Below are 23,216 nucleotides of genomic sequence, written 5' to 3'. Positions count from 1 at the left end.
AAACAGTTTTCTCCTAAAGTAAGAGCATTTGTTCTCAAACTTTTATTGTTTTTTAAAAAAGTATTGTGGTTACAGTTTTCTTCTTTTCGTCCTTTTACTTTATTGCCACTCTCATGGTGCTGCCCTGTAATACTCTCTCCTCACTGGCTGCTTCTTTGATGCAGTAGATTATCTTTAAAGCAGGAGTCAATAAACTTTGGGGGTGTTTTAAGAGATACTCTTTTGAGAAACATGCATGAGCTTTAGAGAATGAATTGTGTGACCTCCACTGTGACTAGTCTGTGGCCATTTATCCTCAATGATTTGGGTTTATCTTCAGATAACTGAAAGGTGCTAGATAACATGAACTATGAACAGGACTTGGAGGTTTGTTGTCTTCATTAGCACACTATTTAAATTGCTAGTGTCAATACCAATCATTTACTTGATATATTTGGTTTATTGTTTTTTCTCTTAGTGATCCCTGTCAATTAATCATAATTCAGTTCACCAGGAGTAAGTTTTTTCACATAAAAACCACTTATGATCAAGACAGAATGTTATACTTAAGTTATTAATTGGCTGTCAACACTGTATTTATTAATATGGATTCATTAGCAAATGTGCCAATTATTTTTCTTGTCTTCAGTTTTAACACATACAATAGTAACCCCCAAAGAAACTCACAGGTTAACAAAAAAAGAACAACACTCTAGGACTTGGCACAATTGTTCCATAGGAAGAAAATTTATTTCATGTTGTGAATGCAAATTTTAGTAACAATTCTGTTGAAGTCACTTTTCTAGGACTCTCTTTCCAAAGCATTAGTTCAGCTGTTCGAGATGAAACACATTATCTATCAAGATGTGATATTTCGAAATGTCACAGGAGAGAAACACATGACAAAAGGCAACACATTTGTTTAATTTCATTAGTTACAAGTGAATTTCTAGGTAAGTCATGATTTTAGATGTTTATAATAGTTTTATTAAGATGTGCAAGTCTCAATGATAGTGATGAATGGGTATGGCTGTGGAGAGACTCCAGGTGAGTCCAGCAGGGACCATCTGTGGGGCCCCATTAACCACACTCCACAATCTGAAAAAACAAAGAGCTTTTATTTCATGGCGTGGTTTATGAGCATTCAGAAGTAATGTCATCTCTGCTTGGAGACTTTTCTAACAGTACATTAGAGGGCTATCATCACAGGTAACCTGGAGGGCACATCTGTAGATAAAGATCCTGACTATTTTAAGTAAAGAAGAATTACTGGGGAAAAGAGGTTTTATGTCCAGTGATAAACAGGGCTGGAAAGAGCTGGCAGTTTCAGAAAAGAAGAAACCTCTCTTGACAGCTTTAGTATCATACTGTGGGCTGGAAATGGCAAAACCCATCCCTAAAGACAAGTGAAGTATTTTGAAGTGACTCTTCATAGTGAAGTAGCAACTCTAAATAACCAAAATTTGCAATCATAGTTTATTCTTCTATATAAACACGGATCTGTTTTTGGCCTGATGATTATAGCTGGGTAGATCTAGTAATTAAATGAATGATGCAGATCCAGGGAAATATGGTTACTCAATTGAATTTTTGATTCAGACATCATAATCAAAAGTGAAACAAAGGAAAAATTTCCTGGGTCACATGTCTAGGCTTCAAGGACTAGGAGACAGCAGCCCTACAAAATAGGAAAAACAGATTCTACTTACTTAGTGCCCTTCTTTCTCTTTATCTTAGAAATACATTTTTGAGGGAAAGGGATGTACTAGAGTTTTAAAATTGGAAGAGGCTATTGGACTCCTTCATTTCTACAGATTTCTGAGGTCCAGTGATTTGCCCAAAGTCCCATAGTTAATTAATGTCCAGCCTGTTTTATTAATCAATAGGGGATTGAGTGTGCTCTGCCCATAATTCCCACTTATTGCCACTTAGAAAGACTTTTTAGGGTTCACATCTTTTATGCTGTGAGGCTGGCCAAGAAGAGCAATTCTTAGTTTGCTAGGCCACATAAGCTGACATCTTGCCAGGTTTTCCAGGCAACACATAATAGCTTGCTCACATCAGGTGGATTCTTGTCAAGAGATGATTCATAGGTTGAGTTAAAAAACAAAACAAAGCAAAACAAAACTTAAAGCAAATTCTTTCCCTCCTTCATGTATCATAATAGCTGTTCCTTGTATGACAGCTAGCTGTGTTTGGCTTTTCAGTTTTAAGGTAATCAAGTTCTCTTTGTATCAGGGAGCATCTAGTTGAACTGAGCCAATGTGGGACTGATTTTATCTTGTGGTCACCAACCAAATTAATAGCATTTTCCATCTGCTGAATCTTTAGTATGAAATGCTATACAAATCTGAGAAGCTCTATATTGACATGGCTCAGTTAATATTTGCTGAACATCCTACACGATGTCATCACTGGACTTGGCATCAAGAAAGTCTTCTAGATAGTATGGATTATTTTGATTTCACCCGGGATTCAAATATGCTGGTAGCCTAACTTCCTTCTTGGAGGCAATGATTAGGTTAATACTAATCACTCTCCAGAGATAAACTCTTGCCCTGTGAAATATTGAAACATCGCCTGCACAAGAGTGAGGGCAGCTATGTGTTGGGGGTGTCATGAGATTGGAATGTATATTCAAGAAACTATTATTGTGTAAGCTCCCCTACCATTGTGAGTAGTGTAGTGTTAACTTACAAAACCGTTTGCATATACTCTTCTGAGATTCGGCCCTGCTTCTTTGGGGTTAGATGCGAGTTTTCAAGCAGTTCATAGACATCTTGCATGTTGTGGAGACTCTGCCTCATGTTGTGGGTAACCTTTTCAACCTGAATATCAGTGCTGTTCTTTGGAGGAACCCTCTGCCCCCGGAATGCCTGAGCCTGGCGTTTACAGATGCCAAACTTGCTGAGTAGGATGAACACATCCCTCTGGAAGGCCTTGGTGAAAATAGCATAGAGGAATGGATTGGCACAGGAGTTAAGTGGATAGAAGAGGACCAGCAAGATTTTGGAATTGCTAACAGTGATGAGAGGCTTGTTCAGAATTGCTGACAGAGCATAGAACGAGATTGGGGCCATGCACATGAAGTCGGTGAAGATCAACACAGCCATTCTCTTGGCGATTTTGGTATCTTTGTCCCCTGGGTTGTACTGCGGATTCCGGACTGTGATGTAGATCTTCACATAACAGCAGCAGACGATGACAAACGCAACTATGTTGAGCGTCAGAACAAAAACAATATATGCCAGAGCAAGAGGGGTCTCGGTGTCCATGGGCAGGCAGATGCTGACTTTGGCATAGCTACTTATTCCCACCAAAGGGAGCAGGGCGAGAAGGAAGCAGCAAACCCAGCCCCCAATCATGATGGCACATGCATGCCTGAGGCGGATCTTCCGGTCCAGGCGCATGGCGAAGGTGATGGCATACCAGCGCTCCAGGGTGATGACCGTCAGTGTATACACCGACAACTCGCTTGCAAAGACAGTGAAGAAACCAGCCGTGTTGCACCCAGGGCCTGTCTGCCAGTCGATGGCATGGTTGTAGTACTCAGAGTGAGTGTAGAGGTCTACAGAGGCAATGAGGAGCAGGTACATCCCCATGCAGAAATCTGCAAAGGCCAGGTTGCACATGAGAAAGCGGGGGACGTTCAGTTTGTAGTGGCTGGTGAGAAGAATAAGCAGGACAAAGACGTTGCCCAGGAGAGCCAGCAGACTAACGAACCACACCACAATTCTCAGGAACTTGTAGCCCATTATGTCTTCACACGGGTTGAACTCATCGGACTTGGGGGTACACACCATGTCTTCATTGTCCCCACACACAGTGTAGTCATAATGGCTGTCAAAAGCTTGTAGAGTCTCTTCCTGGGGGTTTTTGAGCTCCTGGCCAAAACCAATGATCTCATCCTCTTGTTCTTCAAAGAAGACGTAATAATGAGCGTTGTTATGAGCATCCTGGAACTTGGACTTTTCCTTGTACCCAACAATGCTGTCATCCAGATTCTCTTCATATTCCCGCTGGAGGGGGCTACTCAAGGCATTCACAGATTTTCTCTGGCGCAAGCTCTGCATACTGCTCTCATTACACATCAAGGACTCAAGGATTCTGCAAGGCAACAAAAAAGTTAGTGCCAGGCTGGGTGCGGTGGCTCATGACTGTAATCCCAGCACTTTGGGAGGCCAAGGCAGGCGGATTGCTTGAGCCTAGGAGTTTGAGACCAGCCTGGGCAACATGGCGAAACCCCATCTCCATAAAAAATGCAAACATTAGCCGGGCACGGTGGTATATGCCTGTGGTCCCAGCTACTCGGGAGGCTGTGGTGGGAAAATCACCGGAGCCTGGGGAGGTCAAAGCTGCAGTGAGGCGAGATCAGGCCACTATACTCTAGCCTGGGTGACAGAGTGAGACCCTGTCTCAAAAAAAAAAAAAAAAAAAAGAGTGCTTGCTTAAAACCCATGAATGGTTCCCACATTTACAAAAATATGCAAACTACTTACTATGATGTACATAATTCTGTAAGGTTCTACAGGATCCGGGCAGGCCTGTTTCTGCGACATCATTTCTATGACCTCCCCTCCCCTACTGTGATCCAGTGGCATTGGTCTTATTTCTCTTCTGCAACCACTTCAAGAACAGTGATTGAAAAACAAAAAACAAACAAAAAAACCCAACAAAGTGGCCAGGTGTGCTGGCTCCTGCCTATACTTAGCCAGGCACGGTGACTCAATCCCAGCACTTTGGGAGGCTGAGGCAGGCGGATCGCTTGAGATCAGGAACTCGAAACCAGCCTGGCCAACGTGGTGAAACCCTGTCTCTACTGAAAATACAAAAATCAGCTGGGCGTGGTGGCACATGCCTGTAATCCCAGCTACTTGGGAGGCTGAGGCAGGAGAATCGCTTAAACCTGGGAGGTGGAGGTTGCAATGAGTCAAGATTGCACCACTGCATTCCAGCCTGAGTAGCAACAGAGTGAGCAAGACTCTGTCTAAAGAAAAAAAAAAAAAAAGATGTGGATGCTGAAGCCAGTCGCCGTGGTGGGAACCTGGCTCTATTATTGACTAGCTTGGGTAGGCCCATGAAGTTTGGTTAACTCATTTGTAACATGGGACAATGGGAGTGACTCTTTCATATAGGGTTATTAAAGGATTCAATGAATTTATCTTTTTAAGGCTCTTACAATAGCACCTGTAGCTTTGTGAGTGCCATATGGTGGTTATTGTTATTATTATTATTATTATTCCTATTCAAAACTCCAAAACCCTATGTTCTCATTGCCTGAAAAACACATGGCTGCCTCTACTCATCATTATTTAGTTTCAAACTGAATATTTTAAAAATAAAACATTTATGTATTTTAGTAGATACAGGGTTTCACCATGTTGGCCAGGCTGAGCTCGAACTCCTGACCTCAAGTGATCCACCCACCTCAGCCTCCCAAAGTACTGGGAATACAGAAATGAGCCACTGCCCCTGGCCAGCCTGCTTATTTTCTGATTTCCTCCACTAGACAGTAAGTAAAATACGAGAGGGAATTCTTGTCTGTTCTATTCACAACAGCCAGGCACATAGAAGGTGCTCAGTAAATATGTGTTTAACAAATGAACGAATGGACACTACCATACACGCATGCTTGTGGAAATAAGATTTAGTTTTTTCCTTGCTCACCAGACTTACAACAAAAGGGATTCTTTAACTTGCCTCAGCTGTTGAGCAGATTTTGATTGATCTCTTGGGTTCTGGTTAAAATGTCTAATGGACTTAATCTTCTCAACTGTTTGGAGGCTAAGGAGAAATCTAGACCCTGTCCCTGAGGTCCACTTAAGCCTCCCACCCAGCCCTTGTCCAGTCCTTCTCAGTGTCCCATGACATCAGTGTAGAGTCCACTATCACCATCCTCTACCCCACTCCTGGCTTTTTGCAGTTATGATGCCCACGTTGGCCTTCTTTGTGTGTGTGTGTGTGTGTGTGCGTGTGTGTGTGTGTGTGTGTGACGGAATCTCAGAATCTTGCTTTGTCGCCCAGGCTGGAGTGCACTGGCATGATCTCGGCTCACTGCAACCTCCACCTACTGGATTCAAGCGATTTTTCTGCCTTAGCCTCCCCAGTAACTGGGATTACAGGCACCTACCACCACATCCGGCTAATTTTGTTTTTTGTATTTTTAGTAGAGACGGGGGTTTCACCATGTTGGCCAGGCTGGTCTCGAACTCCTGACCTCAGGTGATCTGGCCGCTTCAGCCTCCCAAAGTGCTGGGATTTCAGGCGTGAGACATTGTGCCCGGCTGCCAGATTGGCCTTCTTTGTATGGCTGTTTTAGCTTCTGCCCTCACACCTGATCTGATATTTTCCTGACTGCAATTATGTGTGTAGTAAGTCAATCAGTAAATACATAGAAGCTGAGGAGGACTGAATAGAGATAATGAAGGTGGATTAGGAGGACAGATCATAGAAGACACAACAGGGGAAATAATGCAGAGTAAAAGTGAAAAAGTAAAAGAATCAGAGAAAGCCTGGAGAGAAAATGAAGGCCATCCCTCCTTCACAGACTCATAAGCAGCCTGATGTGCACATACTATATATCACAGTTAATATTAATGAAGATCTTATAATATTCCAGGCCATTCCATTCTGGTGTTTTCCATTCAGTTTCTCATTTAATCTTCTCAAAACTCCTATGAATGATAGCATTACGATCTCCATTCCCAAAGATTCAGAGTGGTTAAGTAACTAGGCTGGGATAACACAACTTGGAAAATGGCAGAGCTGCGGTATAAACCCAGCTGACTCCAAAGCCTGCAGGCATGTAACCAGTGAGTTATGACATTTGGGAGGCCCAAATCGATCAGGTAACCCAACTGTTTGTGTTATTTATAAGTCTGTTCTCATGGTTGTGGTGTCTGGGGTCTAATATGTGTTGCAGTATCTAATTATGAATTGTACCTGGAAACCGGAAATCATGTCTGCATAAACTCTACAAGATTCTGTGAGATCTGGTTGTGTTTCTCTCTCCTGTGCTGTCACCTCTTCTGCTCTACAGCTATCCAGCAACATTTGCCTTATTTCTCAGCTGCACCCACTTTTGGTCCGCAGGGTCACTGTGTCCCATGGATCTCCTGTTTTATATGGATGCTTCCAATATCATCTCCACCTGGTTTTCAAACCAGGAAGCGTCTTCCCCAAAACCAAGAAATGAATTCTACTTCCACCAAAGTCTTTTGTCACTTTTGCCGGGTCCCTGCCACTTACCCTCTGATTTTCTTTTGATTCTTAAAAGCACAGCAGTGGCTTGGGTAAGAAAGGTCAGCCCGTGTGAGGTGAAGGAAACTCAAGGAAAGTGGAAGTTTCTTAAGAGTCCAGGTGTTTCTTGCTATCAGTTCCTTCAGGTGCTCCAGGCCTTTGGATGGAAGGGCAGTAACACTGGTATGAGACACGTCCCTGGGAGGTAGAGAACAGAAAAATGCAGAGAGGTAGTGAGCAGCCAGGGCCTTCTCAGCCTTGGCCAGAAAGTCAAACAGGCCTGAGGTAAATGGGGAGATGACATGCTCCTTTCTTCTACTGAGTACATAAGCTGAGCTCCTGGTCTAAGGAGAGATGGATATTAGGCTTCTAAGTCTGTGTTACAGGAACTCCTTGGAATTCCAGTATCCATCAGTACAAATGCTATTTCTACGGTCATTTTATTCTATCCATCACAATACACACAGTCTTGGAATCAGAGGGAGATGTCAATTTTACTCTGCAACATGGCACCATGTGACTATGAAAGGGTCTCAAGAGGCAAGAGAAATAAAGTAGAACAGAGACAAAGGGGCCTACCTTTCTATCAGCTGCTGTGGGGACTAGAGTTTGGGGACTGATAAACTGATCACTGATATGAATCAACATCAGTACCATGAAAATCTGATAATGACGCAGACCTCGGAGTCATAACCAGTTACACTGGGAATTCATGACTGACAACAATTCCCCTGCCCCCACCCCTCCAGTGTCTTTAGAAAACTGTAAATCAATTCTTGGAAAGAAAACTCAAATGTTGATATTAACAATGTGAAATCAGATACAAATCACTTCCGAGAACAATGGGGTGGGGGGTGGCGGTCAGGCTGGGAACAGTGTAGACATTAGTGTTAGTTACTAAAGTAGAATGAATTCATGGCATTAGTGTGGCATTCTCTGCTCTTTTCTGAATCCCAAAGAGTCCCAGGTTCCATGTCTTGTGCCATCATTTTTATTGGCACCATTAATAGCTTGAATAAATCCATGAATGTTTAACCTAATATCCCTCCTATTTTATATTTTGTCAATTAAAATATTCCTCATAGAAGATAATTCCATTTAAAATATTTAATATAATTAATAGTATCCGATTAGCGAGTGAATTCCATTATTTTCAATTTCTTCCCCCACATCATTGTAATTGGACTTAGCTGGGATTTATATTCTCAAGGTTCAAGGCCATCAGAACATGAAGCTCATGTATTAACCCCATTCTCACCACAGGGCTGTCACTCTTGTGAGGAAAGGGTTGGTGCGGTTGCTATTTTGTATTTAATTAAAAAGTATATATAATCTAGCATTTCCCAAATTTGCCTGGTGGTAAGAATTACCCTTGGCGCGGCCGGGTGCGGTAGCTCACGCCTGTAATCCCAGCACTTTAGGAGTCCAAGGCGGGCGAATCACGAGGTCAGGAGTTCGAGACCAGCATGGCCAACATAGTGAAACCCCATCTCTACTAAAAATACAAAAGTTAGCCAGGTATGGTGGCACATGCCTGTAGTCCCAGCTACTCAGGAAGCTTAGGCAGGAGAATTGCTTCAACCCAGAAGGCGGAAGTTGCAGTGAGCTGAGACCATGCCATTGTACTCCAGCGTGGGTGACAAAGTGAGATTCTGTCTCAAAACAACAACAACAACAACAACAACAACAACAACAACAAAAAATACCCTTGGCGCTTGTTTCTGTATTATCCCCAGGTGATTTTTAACATTAGACATTTATAAACTGACATAAATTAACACCTTTGCGGTTAGTGAGAGAGTGGAGGGACTTTTGAACCAGACTTAAGCACAGTTGTGAAGCAAATGAAGCTGGGTTTGCTCTCCTGCCTCATCTGTCCTTTTTGAGGCATGGCTTTCTCTTTTAGCCATGCTGTCTTCAAGGTGTGGCCATCTTTCAATTCCAGCTTTCTGGAAGCATCTTAGGTTGCTCTTCCCAGTGATGCTTTCATGTCAGAGCATCTCATGGCTCATTTCCCTGCTTTGTTGTCTGCTAGATACACTGATTGTGTGTTCATCTGAAAGAGTTGATCCAAGTAATGTGCTTGCATTTTAATACATATTTCTTGAGAAAACATGTTAGTAATTATTTCAGTTACTGCATGACAAAACACCCCAAAACTAAGTGGCATAAATCAACAATCTTTTTATTATGAGCATAGGTTTTATGGATCATGAATTTGAACAGGGAATGGTGGGGATAGGTTGTCTCTGTTCTGTGATGTCTGGGGCGTCAGCTGGGAAGATCTGGAGTCTGGGATGACTCAATGCCTGGGGGTTGGGATTATCTGCAATTTCCTTCACTGGCATGTCTGGTGCCAGGGCTGAGGTGATTCAAAGACTCAGATCAGCTGAGACTGTTGCTGTGGCTACTCCAGGTGACTTGACCTTCCCACATTACATCAGCCAGATTCTAAGAGAACTATTAAATTCAAGGGCAGAGAACATACAGTCCACCTCTTAATGGGAAGAGTGTCAAAGAATTCGATGCCTTCTTGTAAAACTGCCCTAATGATCTAAGTGATGGAGACAGCATTGAGGCAGATAATCTGGGGAAAAATTGGCAGTTTATCACTCTGCAAATCAGCATTTCTAGTCCAGGGATCACTCTGGACCAGCATCAGAATCATTTGTAATACAGATTGAGGCATGTCCCAGACCAAATGAATTATAATTTCTGTTTGTGGAGCCTGGGAATCTGTATTACTTAAGATGCTCTCCAAGTGATTCAGAAGCTGGTTTCAATTCTCAAAGCATTTTTATGAAGCAGGCAGATACTAAAATTCAGACAAAGAAATATCTCTTTGTGTCTCAGGAGATACAGTGAACCAAGGGTGGCATCATAACCATCATTTGGGTCTAGAGAACTCAGCTTCAGTGTCCCAGGAAGTAGCCTTCACTTTCAGGTCTTTGGAGTCTTTGAACACAGATCCAGGTGCAGTAACTCTCCACGGACTCATTAGGAAACTGGGAGGGAAGATTTGATTCCAAAGTTTGTCTGAGTATGTGTAATGATGTATCCCAGGTGGCCTCTAAGTTAAGTCCCACTCAGGCTGAACTAGGAGGGTGCTTGGTCAGGCAAGGAGAAAGTACATGTGGGGAAATGTGGATAAACCTTATGACAAAAACATTTATCACACAATGGGTGCTTGGCATATGGTAGGTCCTCAGTAATTATTGTCCCAATTTGAAGTTTATCTGAGCTCAAGCCAAAAGCAATGAAGTTGGCAAATACAGCTCCAGTCCAGACCTCAACTTGTAGATCCAATTGCTTATTTGATATCTCCACCTGGATGCCTCACAGGCATCTCCAACTTAATAGGTGCTTTCAAAACTTAGCTTTTCATCCCTTGCCCTCAGCTCAACCTGCTCCTCCTCTATTTCCCCCCAACATGGTAATTGACACTCTCATCCACTTGATTGCTCAAATTAGTAATCTTGGAATCACTGCAACATGTTGGATTTCCTCAAGACCATTGTCCCATCCACCTTTAATCTTGCAAAACACCCATGATTCTGAACTCCAAAGGAATCTCAAATCCATGTATTTGCATCTCCAGTGTAAGCTTTCTAGTCTAAGCTAACATTATGTCTTACTGCAATATCTTTCCTGTCCAGTTTTATTCTTTTTCAATCCATTCGTCACATAGTAGCCAGAGTAATCATAACATATGAAGTGAGTAATGTCACTTTCCTGCCTAAAGGCCTACAGTGACTTCTCAATGTACCATGAATAACATCCGTGCTTCCTGCCACGCCCTTTAAGCTCTTGCAGATCTAGCACCGGACTACCTCTGTAACCTCATCTCAGAGTTCTAAGGCCACTTACAGGCAAAATTAGAATCGATTATACTTGAAGACATCTTAATCCTCACTTGTCATAGTTCTAAGTATCCATTAGGCATGCTGCACCTTAAGTGCTCCTGTGCACTCCACCCACACTATCTCTGCACTTACAGAGTCAGGCAGGGGGAACAACTGCCTTTTTTCTTTTTTGATTTAACCACCCTTGCAGTGATCTGCAGTTTTAATCAGACAGTCTGGTTGCTATCAGACAGAAAGGTAGGAGATCCTTTATACCTTCCTATGGATCTAGCACTGCCTGTCCACTCAAAATACCTCAAATAGAATGATTCTTGCCTTGAAGCCTACTGGAATTTCTTTATTTCTTGTCTTCCATCTACCATTTTCCAGGGTTTGAAGCTTCTATGTCCTTGTGGAGTCTCTCTTGCCCTTGCCCTACATTCATGCTGTGAATATTTACAACAACATGAAATTGTGCTAGAACACCCCCACCCCATGATCAGATGTCAGCCCAGCTGTTTGCACATCTACAGTTTCATGGTTCTCATTGCTACCACCTTAGTTTAGGTCTGAACTATATTTCACCTGAGTTTTGCAAAAACTTCGTGACTGGTCTCAGAAATCTTCCACTATTCCGATCTTAGGAACTCAGGAAAGAATGTTTTTTCTAAAGGACATTAGGAAAAACTTAGGAAAGAATGTCCTTTCTAAGACACAGATCTTACCATATTGCTTTCCAGCTTGAAATCCATGCCTCCTCTAATATCTACAGATTGAAGTTCAAGTTTCCTAGGAGACTATTTCCCCCCTCCCCAATGGGAGTCTCTTTCTGAATCTTGTGTCATCTTTTTTCTTGATTTTTCTCTCCTAGAGCACATTTTCAAGTAATTTCTTAGGCCGTGTGAGGGAGATATTTTCCGAGTCTTTTGACTTGTTATTACTTCTGGAAGCTTCTCAGACCTTCTCTTTATCCCTGGTGTGATATTTCATGAAGGTGTACCTTGATAGGAATCTTTTTCCATGTATTATAATGGGCACTGGGGGAAGAGAGGCCCCTTCAATCTGAAGACCTTTGTTCTTCACCTCTGGGAAATTTTCTTGTATTGTTTCTGGGATAACTTACTCTCATTTTATCTGTTTTGTCTCTGGAATTCTTAATAAGAGGAAAAGTCACCTCCTGGTCCCTCAGACATATCTCCATCTTTTGTTGGAATTTTCTCCTATTACTTTTATTAAATTGCCTGGTAAAATTCCTTGAGTGCATCTTCCATCTCTTCTATTAAATTTTTAATTTTAGCTTCATGAGAGCTGGAATACTGCCTGCTCTGTTTATTGCCATATTTTTGGTACCTAGACTGGTGTTTAGCCAACAGAAGACTCTAAATACGTACTTGTCAAATACCTGAATAGATTTTTTAAGAGAACTCTCTTGTGTTCTGTTCCTTTTAAAAACAGCGTATTTGGTCGGGCGTGGTGGCTCACGTCTGTAATGCCAGCACTTTGGGAGGCCGAGGTGGGCAGATCACCCGAGGTTGGGAGTTCGAGACCAGCCTGACCAACATGGAGAAACCCGGTATCTACTAAAAATTCTAAATTAGCCAGGCATGGTGGCACATGCCTGTAATCCCAGCTACTTGGGAGGCTGAGGCAGGAGAAAATCACTTGAACCCAGGAGGTGGAGGTCACAGTGAGCTGAGATCGCACCATTACACTCCAGCGTGGGCAACAAGAGTGAAACTCCTTCTAAAATAAAATAAAATAAAAAAGAATAAAAAATAAAATAAAATAAAATAAAAACAGCATATTTGAGGAAGCATACCCCTTTGTTTAGGATCATGGGTTTTAAATTCACACCATCTGGACTTAAATCCTGGCTTCTGCGCTTACTTTCAGTCACTTAAACTTTGCGTGCTGCAGTTTCCTTATCTTGAGTTTGTTGAACAGTAGCTCTTAGTGTCTTCTCAATAAATATTAGCTGTTATTATTATTATATATTTATTATTATTATCATGATTGTTATAGTAATAGGGATGAAATGTGTTCTCAGATTTATCTCGAGTCCTTAATTATTGGTCCTTTCTCATTTCTGTGGTGTCTTTGATTTCTCCAGGCTTACTTTCCCGCATTTGTGTATCTTGGTTTTGATATCCCGTGTTAGGAGCATTCATTGACTGGTGATCTCTGGTTGCACACTTCATATTTAAGAGGATGCTTTTCTGTTGGCAGACTTTGCTTTAGGGTAATTGTGTAGGGAGTTGGCCATTATGCTGGTAGACCCTAAAGTGCCAGAATGTGAATGTCTTTTTTGTTTTAGGATTTCTCAACTTCTTCAGCTTAGTGGAGAGGTACTTAGCTGTTAGAATTCCGCATAAATAGAGTAGAGGATTCATGTTTCCAGATATAAACTTTCAGTTAACCCTTCTGTTTTCAGTCCCATGTCTTACTCTTACCACATGCCGTACCCATCACCTCTAAGTCCCATTCCTCCCAGAGATTTTACAGGGCAAGACAGCAGTCTCTGACTATGCTCCCTTTGAGTACTGTGAGTTTCGCTTCCTTCTCTTCTGTTTTTCTTCATTCTGAATTCTGTAGCTCTTCAGGCCATGGATGGGCTCTCACCTCTCTTCTGTGAATGTATGCATAGTAAAAATTCTTGTGGATGTATAAATAGGAAAAATTCCTTTCTCATCTTTTTAAGGGGATCTCAGGAGGGAGAGAAAATAAATCTTAGGTTTAATGCTTCATTTTAACTTTTAATCACCACTATATTTAGCACACAGAACTGTGCAAGAGCTTGGAACAAATACTTGTTGAGTACTGAGCCACATTTGATAGTCTCCCAATTCTGGAGTTGTTGGAGAATAAATCTCAGTCTGAAGAGATCCTCAAACTCAACAAGTCAGGAATCATTTTAAGTTATTTGAGGCTGTATTTTTTCCTACTCACCCAAAGTTTTATTTGATTACTTCAAATCCAGATTTTTATTATTTATTATTTATTAATTAATTAATTTATTTTTTTGAGATGGAGTCTCGCTCTGTCGCCCAGGCTGGAGTGCAGTGGCGCGATATCAGCTCACTGCAAGCTCCGCCTCCCGGGTTCATGCCATTCTCCTGCCTCAGCCTCCCGAGTAGCTGGGACTACAGGCACCCACCACCACGCCCGGCTAATTTTTTTGTATTTTTAGTAGAGACAGGGTTTCACCGTGTTAGCCAGGATGGTCTCGATCTCCTGACCTCGTGATTCGCCCGCCTCGGCCTCCCAAAGTGCTGGGATTACAGGCATGAGCCATCGCGCCCCGCCCAGGATTTTTAAATAGTGTACCTTCTTTCCTAAAATAAACCTGTCAACATGTAGTATTTTTTTTTCTGAGTAAGAAGAATATAAAGAGTTGTTATGGGTGATGAAGGGGTCTGAAATCACTTATGGATGTAGCCATATGGATAGAAACCTACAAGCTGGAGGGCTTCCCTCTGTTTTGTTGGCTCTGGCACTCTCTTCAAAGAGCTCATCAAGCAATGGGCATTGAACACCATGAGAATCTGTCTCTAGCAAGCATTTACTTGCAAATCAGAATGCAGCTGAGCTGAGTCTGGCAGATGGTTTGAAGTCTAATTGCCTAGGTCGTGGGAATAATCTTGAGTTAAGTGTCTAATGAAAGTAACAAGACCTGAATTTGGAGACAGTGAGTCCTGCAGTGCTATATACAGAGAAGAATATCATGAGATTTTAATGACACCAGGGAAAAAAAAGAGCTAGCTATGTTTAATGTCATAGGAAGAGCAAATTGCACCTCAAAAGCGATTATGTACTCTAGTATCCCCAAACATTGAAACTATTTTTATTTTTTGAGAGATATTTTGTCATTGATTATTATTTAAGATTAACTTATGATGAACTCAATTGCAAATTAAAGAAGCGCTAATTGGCTTGCCAGTGTTCCAACAGCAATTGCAAGTGGCTTTTCTGTTTGCTTGCCATGAAAGTAGGTTTTCCCAAAGGTCAATATGTGGAAGCTGCTCCATTGTAAATGTGCAGTTACATCTGTAAATTGGTAGATGAAATGCATCTAAGAGCAGAAAGATTAATTTGCTGTTTAAAATACAGTGTAATTAATTTATTAATACTGAATTGAAAAATAAGTTAAAGGTTTAAAAGGTATACATTCAAGACAGTCAGCTTGTCTATTAATATGTTTAAATAATTTAGAAATGCAATATGCATTTATTTAGCAAGTATAGAATGTATTGATTGCTGTCTGGGTCTCAAGGATAGTTCTAGAAGCTAGGGCTATAGCAGTAAACTAAACAGGCAGAAATTCCTGCTCTCCTCATGCTTACTTTCTAGTGGAGAGAAAGGTAACTTTTTCTCAAAAAGTGAGGATACATAGTATGTTAGATGACAATGATAAGCACTATGGGGAAAAGGAAAACAGGAAAGAGAAAAGGCAGAGACCAGGAGTGGGTCACAATGAGAGATGAGGGGACAGTGTCAGGGAAGTCCTCACTGAGGAGATAGTTGAGGAAATGTCTGAAGGCGGTGAGGGAGACAGCCAAGCTGATATCTGGGGCAAAAGCATTGCAAGCCAAGGAACCAGCAGTGTAAAGACTGTGAGGAGTGCACCTGGTATGTTTGAGGAAGCAAGGAGGCCAGTGACCTTGTAGGCTGTCAAAAGAACATTGCATTTTCATGGAAGTGAGATCAAAAGGCTGCAGAGGAATGGTATAATCTGACTTATTTAAAAAGGATCATGATGCTGCTTTGAAAATAACCAAAGTGAGCAAGGGGTGGAAACAGGGAGACCAAAAATAGAGAGGATGGTGCTTTGGACCAGGGTGGTAGCAGTGGAGACACTGAAAATGGTGGGAGTTTGTAGATATTTGAAAAGTAGAGCCATTGGGACTTTCTGATGGATTGGATATGGGGTATGTGAGAAAGAGAAGAGTTGAGAATGACTCCAAGATTTCTAGTCTGCAGCTGGGAGAATGAAGTTACCATTTCCTGAGATGGGGAAGGCTGCAGGTGAGGTAGGTTTGGAGAGAATGATCAGAAGTTCACTTTTGGGCATGTCAAGTTTGAGATGCCTATTGGACGTCCAGATGGTGACGGCAGGCAAGCAGTGTTTTATGAGCATGGAATTTGGGAGAATTGTCTGGACTGGAGATTTCTATTTGGGTATCATAGGCTTTAGGTAAAGCCATGCAAGTGGATAAGATCACCAAGGAAGTGAATAAAGATATAGATAAAAAGAATATCAAAGATGGAGCCCTGGGGCACTCCATCATTAAGAGATCAGGAAGAAGAGGAAGAGCTAGAAAAACAGAGTAGGAAGGAACAATCAGAGGTATGGATAAAAACCAAGAGAGAGTAGTGCCTTGGAAGCCAAAAGAAGAATACATTCCAAGGAGGATGGAGTCAGCAACTGAGTCAAATGCTTCTGAAATAAGTACTAATTGGCCATTTGATTTAGCAACTGTGGAAGTCACTGTTGACCTTGTAAAGAGAGTTTTAGTGGCATGGTGGGAAGTGAAAACCTGATTGGAATAAGCATAACAGAAACTGGGATAGTTGCTGCAAAAAGGCACAGATAAATAGGGCAGTAGGTGGAAGTAGATATGAAGGAAGGGGTTTTTAAAATTATAAATATTTCAATATTTTCCTAAAATTAAGTAATCTTTTAAAAGAAATAAAATCTAAAACAATAACTCTTTAAGGCCATGTAATATTCAATCAGTTTTCCAAGAAAGGCAAGGTAGTTCTTACCTTGTTTAAGTCAGATCCAAATAGATACAGAAAAGATATTCAATTGATGCCTCTTAGGTGTCTTTTAATCCATATTCACGAAATATTGTTTTAAGATGGAAGAAACTACAGCATGTTTACACACTGATGGGAGATAATTTAGTAGGGAGGGAAATACAGGTGATTAGGAAAGAAGGGAGAGGACTGCTGAAGCGATGCCCTTGAGTTTTTGAGAGGGGATGGGATCTAGGGCCCCAGTGAAGGGGCCAGCCTTAAAAAGTGACTTAAAATACAGAAAAGAGGAGAAAGGATGTGGGTGTAGATGCAGGAAGATGGGTAGATGTGGTAGTGGGACATGAGGAGTTCTCTTTGGATTGATTTTATGCTCAGTGAAATGGAAATCAAGGTGATCAAGTGGACATGAGAATGGGGGAGAGGCCTAGAGAACTGAAGAGAGGGGAGACCATAGGACATGGTCATCCAACAGAGTGGGAGAGGGAATGGGGAAGTGGGATGTGATTGCTGTGCAGCAGGTAGAGCCTGCTTGGGGTGAGTGATTTAAGGTGAAACCACTTGCCATGTTCAGCTGCAAAAGCCCAGGCCTGCAGCAGGTGGGTGGTTAGACCTAATCAGGGTTGGACTTGGCCAGAAGAGGCTGATGAGACAGAGAGGCAAGGTAGTTAGTTGGCTGCGTATACAAGTCAGTGTTTTTAATGATGGAACATGGCATTTAAGCTGCATAAGGAAAGAGCGAGGATATGAGGGAGGTGAGAGACAGTGAAATGTTAGTAACAGACTGTAGATCCTGGCAGAACCAAGAAATTGAAGGATTAATGTATTCTAAGGAAAGAGATAGAAAGAGAGCAGGATGTTTAAGATTAAGGTTATGGAGGCTTTGTAGTCACTGGTCATGACAGGTCTAGTGAAGCCTGGAAGTACAGTGGAGGGCAGGCTTGTTGCGGGAGTGGAGCTCAGAAGTCAAGGTATAGGAAAGATAATCCATGTGGATATTGAAATAACTAAAGTTAGGACAGGAGCAGTGTTGGAGGAAAAAAGTGGTGTATATAGGGTTAGGGACTATCCTCTGTTTCAGTCATCCCTATGGGTCTTGGAGCATATCCTCCATGGATAAAGGGGTACCACTGTAGGCAAATATCTAGAATGTCAGATGGTAATAAGCATCATGGGCAAAAATAAAACAGGGGAGTGGGATGAAGAGTGGTGGGCAGCTTGCAAACTTAAATAGGGCATTCAGGGAAGACCTCAATGAGAAACTTCGCCTTAAGCAAAGACATGTATCAGGCAAAGGAACCAGCTATGGATATCTGGGGAGAGGGTTCTCTGGCAGAGAAAACAACTAGTGCCCAGCCCCTAAGGTGGGAACATGCCATGTATCCTATTCAGTGTGGCTGGGGGAGAACCAGAAAGAGGAAAGAAATAGCAGGTAGGATGAGAGACTACGTGGCATGGGTGCGCGACAAACAGCATAGGTCTTTGAAGGCTGTTTGTGACGACTTTGTCTCTTTAAAAATGAAGATGATAAACCACCACTGGAGGCTTTTAAGCAGAAACTTAAGAAAATGATTAAGTAAAGTTGCAGAATTACAACAGGTACAAGAATACTCTTACATAAAAGGGGTTGATGTGATGTACCAGGAAGAGATTATGTTTTAGAGTTAGTTAATACTGAATTTCTATCCTAGTATTTCCCTTACGGCCAGGTGACCTTGGGGGACTTACCTGATATCTCTGCACCAGTTTCCTTATATGTTAAATAGGAATAAGAATACTTTCTATTGAATAGTTAGGCCCAAAGTGATAGACTCTCTGTAAAGAACCAAGCAGAAAGCTAATGCTCAAAAATGACTTACTATTAATAAGAAAATTCCTGTCTGACTATTCAGAAAGTTGATCAGAAATTATGAATCATTTCTCAAAGTCTATGTGTACAAATAAAATTGCTTTATAACTCAGATATTACTATGATCATTTCTTATAAGCCTATACTTTCCATGATCTATGAAATCTTTCAGCATTTACTATTGCAACATAATGGATTCTGCAACGGAAAATTGACATATCCTGTAAGTTGGTGAGTCAGCATTCTACCACACAGTGACAAACGGAAACCAGGGCAATTTTTAGTCCATTTTCACACTGCTGATAAAGACATACCAGAGACTGGGTAATTTATAAAGAAAAAGAGGTTTAATGGACTCACAGTTCCACATTGCCTCCTGCCTCACAATCATGGCGGAAGGCACAAGACAAAAGGCACGTCTTACATGGCGGCAGGCAAGAGAGGAAATGAGAGCCAAGTGAAAGGGGGAACCCCTTATAAAACTATCAGATTTTGTGAGACTTATTCACTACCAAGAGAACACTATAGGGGAACCACCTCCATGATTCAATTATCTCCCACTGGGTCCCTCCCACAACATGTGGGAATTGTGGGAGCAACAATTCAAGATGAGATTTGGTTGGGGACACAGCCAAACCATATCAACTGCCAATAGTCAGATGCTGAAACACAAGCATAGCCTCCTCCTCAATGTCGACTCCCCTCCCTTCTCAACCTCACAACCCCTAACCACACCCAAAATGATCATCATCATAGTGGCAAAAGGGTCAACCTCAGTGCTACTTGTGTGAGATAAAAGGTCCACTTTTTTTAAAGTGTTTATTTCTTTTAGACTCAGAGGCAGAATGTAATTAACAAGATGGATTTCCATGTCCTGGCAGAGATAGTGTGTCATATGACAATGCTTCATTATTTCCTCCCACCTGTTCCAGGAGTAAACTCCCAGAAGAGTGAAAACATTATTACCCATCCACATTTACTTGGGAAGAACTGTGTGCCTAATTCTACATGCTAAAAACTGCTTTTTGTTTTCTGTTTGTAGGTTATTTATTCAAAAATTTAATCCAAGGTTGATTTATACCTCTCATTATTTAGCCTGTTGCCAGCATCCTCTAATTAATTGTAAAATCACAAGTAAAACCTGCTACAGAACATAGTACACATAGCTTTTGCTTTACTATTTGGTCCTATGCAATCTTGTTTCTCTTCTTTCATTATACAGATAATTGAGACTTGAAATGGGCAAAATCACCCAAAATTGAGAAAAGTGGTGTGGAGAAGTCAGAACCTTTTGGGGTTGGAAGGCTGAAATCAAATTTAGGTAAAAATAGCGGAGAGCCTAGCAGGTACTCACTAACAGGTAGAGTTATTTATACATAAAATTGCAAAGAAGGAACAGTGAAGAAGTAATTATTGTCCTACTTGCTCAACAAAGAACAAACTTCAGATTCTTTACTGTTAAGAGCTCCTGGTTAAGGAGGGATAATTAGTTAATAAAATGGTTCAGAATTTACAAGGTTTAGAACATTTTGGCAGTGTTGTTTTCCTAGGATTCATTCTCAGCAACAATTCTTTTATGTTCTACCAGTTTTTATCAAGGTAAAAAGCCATTACTTAAATAAGTAACTTTAGCAAAACCGTGCTAAAGAAATATTTTATGAATTTATGAATTATTTTAGAGAAGAAAACTACTCTAGTTTACTTTTGGCCTGGCATAGATAGGAAACATTTACTCAGACTGAATCCCCTGATATAAAATGCATGACCATTTGAGGCCATTGCTCTAGACAGTGGCTGCCGGTGTTTTGGAGGACTTTTACGTAAAGTAAAAATCTTTCGGGGATGATAGTAGTTGCACTGTTAGTCAGTTGAAGAAGTACAAAGGTTTGTATGATTTTGAGGATCTTTGCACTAACTGCTTTATCCCTCTCCCACCAGCAGGCAGCCCACTAGTTGGGGACAGCTCTGCAAATAATTTCTCCAATAGTTATGAAAGTAACATTGCCAATACAGATTGCTGTGATTTAATGTATTAATTCTTTTTTCTCATAATAGTCGCTATGGCAGTAGGAGATGCTACTGATCAATAAATTAGGATTTTGGTGAAACCGAGCATCCTGAGTTGTCAATGTGAAAATTCCTAGGGCTGAAGCAGATCATTCCCTGTTCTTGTCAAGAAGTCAGCATGCACACCATTTTGGAAAGATCATTGCCTGCTCTCTCTCTTCAAATTCTTTCATGATTTTCCTCACAGCCCCTTTGCTGTGCCTCTGGAGATGTGGGCGTGTGACTTAGGAGGGATGACCTACTTCAGTTGCTCCCCCAACAACTCAGCTCCTTTGACATGGGTCTGGCTTGGTGCCCAAGCTAGGTAGTACAAGATGTCAGTTTGTCTTGTGTTTGCAACTCATTTCACAGTCAGTGAGCAGGGCAGCCTAGCGTGCAAGCCTCCCCTGGGTTTGCGTCTGAGGGAGGTTCCCTTCTCCAAGGGAGCTGCACCAAGAGCTTCACTTGGTAAGCACAGAAAGAAAGTCAAGGAGCTCCAGGCTGATGAAGAATTTGGGGCTCAATTTCCCTCCCCTCAGAGGGAGATCCAGTCCCTGTCAAATCGCCGGGAAGTGCAGATTAGCAGTCCCAACTCAGTGGCTGTGACAGAGGTATCCAGGAATAATATAGTCAGGGCTGAGGTGAGTTGAGGGCCACAAACTTTAATCTGTTATGCAACTATTACTACTACTTCCACAGGGGCCATCCTTACCTGCTGAGTCAGATTAGGTTGTCCATAATACGATTTCAAAACACCATTCCAACACTATCCTTTCACCTGAATTATGTTATTTTTTTCCCTCTGAACACATCCCATATTTTCCTATAGACGTGGCTTTGTTTTCTCTCATAACTCTATCACTGTTGCAATTCTGCCCCTTACCTGAAGCCCATCTCAAATACTATCTCCTTTAATAAAGCTTTTGCTGATCACCCTAACTAGAAATGGCGCATTCAGTCTCTAAATATCTCCTCTGGCTCCTTTTACATTAAACTTATGTTACAGTTACTTATTCACATTTCTCCTAAATTTGACTGTAACCTTTTCAAAGGAGAGGCTGTGTCTTATCCTTATAACTACTGGACCTCAATAGATGCTTAGTGAAATACCTGTGGAATAAGTGAGTAAACGGACCATTTGCACTAGGGTTGGCAGAGAGCTGGTGGTCAGCACCAAAACTGATTTTATTTAGGTCAAAAATTTTATTCTGGAACACAATTGAATAATAAAAGACAAAATCCAATAAAATGGGCGAAAATTTGAACAGAAACTGGGTAAAAGAAAATATACAAATAGCTGACAAGTGCCTGAAAAGATGCTCAACATCATTAATAGTAAGGAAAACATGAATTAAAACCACAATGAGAGACCCACTAGAATGGCTAGAATTAAAAAAAATGACAATTAAAAGCACTGGCCAGTATAAAATGCTCATACCTTGCTGGTGAGAAAAGAAAATGAGACAACCCTTTTGGAAAGCAGCATAGCAGTGTTTCCTATAAAGTATACGTAAAGACATGTAATAGAGATATACATCTATCCTATTACCTGTCAATTACTACTAAATTTTTATATTAGAAACATAGCATGTCTATGGGAGGTAGGGTGAGGCATGAGGGAACTTTCTGGATGATGAAAATGTTCCTGGTCTTAACCAGGCTAGAGTAATACAGCTTTGTCAAAACGCATCAACCTGTACACTTAAAAAACTGTATATGCTATTGTATGCAAATACATATTTATTTAAAATATGTTTGCTCAGGATCATCCTAGAAAATCATGTATTCACCTGTGTTCTTAGGCATGCAGGAAAGGACTCTGCCACAAATTTTCAGCCACCTAATAGTATTATCTTGTGAAGATCATAAACAGTTTTAAAAAAAAGAAAGAAAAGAAAAAAAAAAAAAAAAAAAAAACAAGAAATATGACAGTGCCATGACCCTTGAATTAATTTGATCAGCTAAAAACAAGAAAAGTTTATTTTTGAAGTTTATTTATGTTGATACCTGTAATGCAAACTCAAGGATATTATTACAGAGATTTCCTCTTCTTAGGAGTTACTTACTCAACAATATGCTAAATGCTATACTAAAGTGGGTTACATAATTTAGAATTTAGAGAACTCTGATTATTGTGAAAGGCATTGCATTTCAGTGTGTTCTTTTCTTAGAGATTAAAACACCAAGAGATTCTCTTTCAAAATAAGATAAAAGAAAACAAGGTAATCAAAATGGAAAGTATAAAATGGAAAATGAGATTGCATATCTTGATTAAAATCAATCAAAAAACATTATTATACTTCCAAACTAAATTTAAAAGTCTTTTGAAAACAGCAAATATTGGATAATAGATCTTCTGACTCTGGATATTGAATCTGTTTTAAATTAGATCTTTTGAGAAGTGACCTTGAAAAACGCTGATTGAGTGGGTAAGTTTGGTTTTATTTTGTTGACCATTAGACATGACTGTATTCTCCCTCAAAACCTTTACGAGTCAGAAATATATA

General features: G+C 41.0%; 1 protein-coding gene across 1 annotated transcript in view; it reads right to left on the bottom strand.

Annotated features, from left to right (window-relative positions):
- Positions 1-702: 702 nt before the first annotated feature.
- TSHR (thyroid stimulating hormone receptor) overlaps positions 703-23,216 on the bottom strand; it is a 189,123-nt gene continuing 166,609 nt past the window's right edge. The window contains exons 9-10 of the mRNA XM_017873847.1: positions 7,228-7,416; positions 703-4,086 (exon numbers count right to left, since the gene is read on the bottom strand). Of these exons, the coding sequence (XP_017729336.1) occupies positions 2,673-4,086; positions 7,228-7,416 (1,603 nt within the window). The 3' untranslated portion in view covers positions 703-2,672. The remainder of the gene's footprint in view (positions 4,087-7,227; positions 7,417-23,216) is intronic.

This window comes from Rhinopithecus bieti, unplaced genomic scaffold (genome assembly GCF_001698545.2).
Source record: "Rhinopithecus bieti isolate Rb0 unplaced genomic scaffold, ASM169854v2 scaffold_6782, whole genome shotgun sequence".
Taxonomy (NCBI): domain Eukaryota; kingdom Metazoa; phylum Chordata; class Mammalia; order Primates; family Cercopithecidae; genus Rhinopithecus; species Rhinopithecus bieti.
This window is presented reverse-complemented; position numbering and strand designations above follow the sequence as displayed.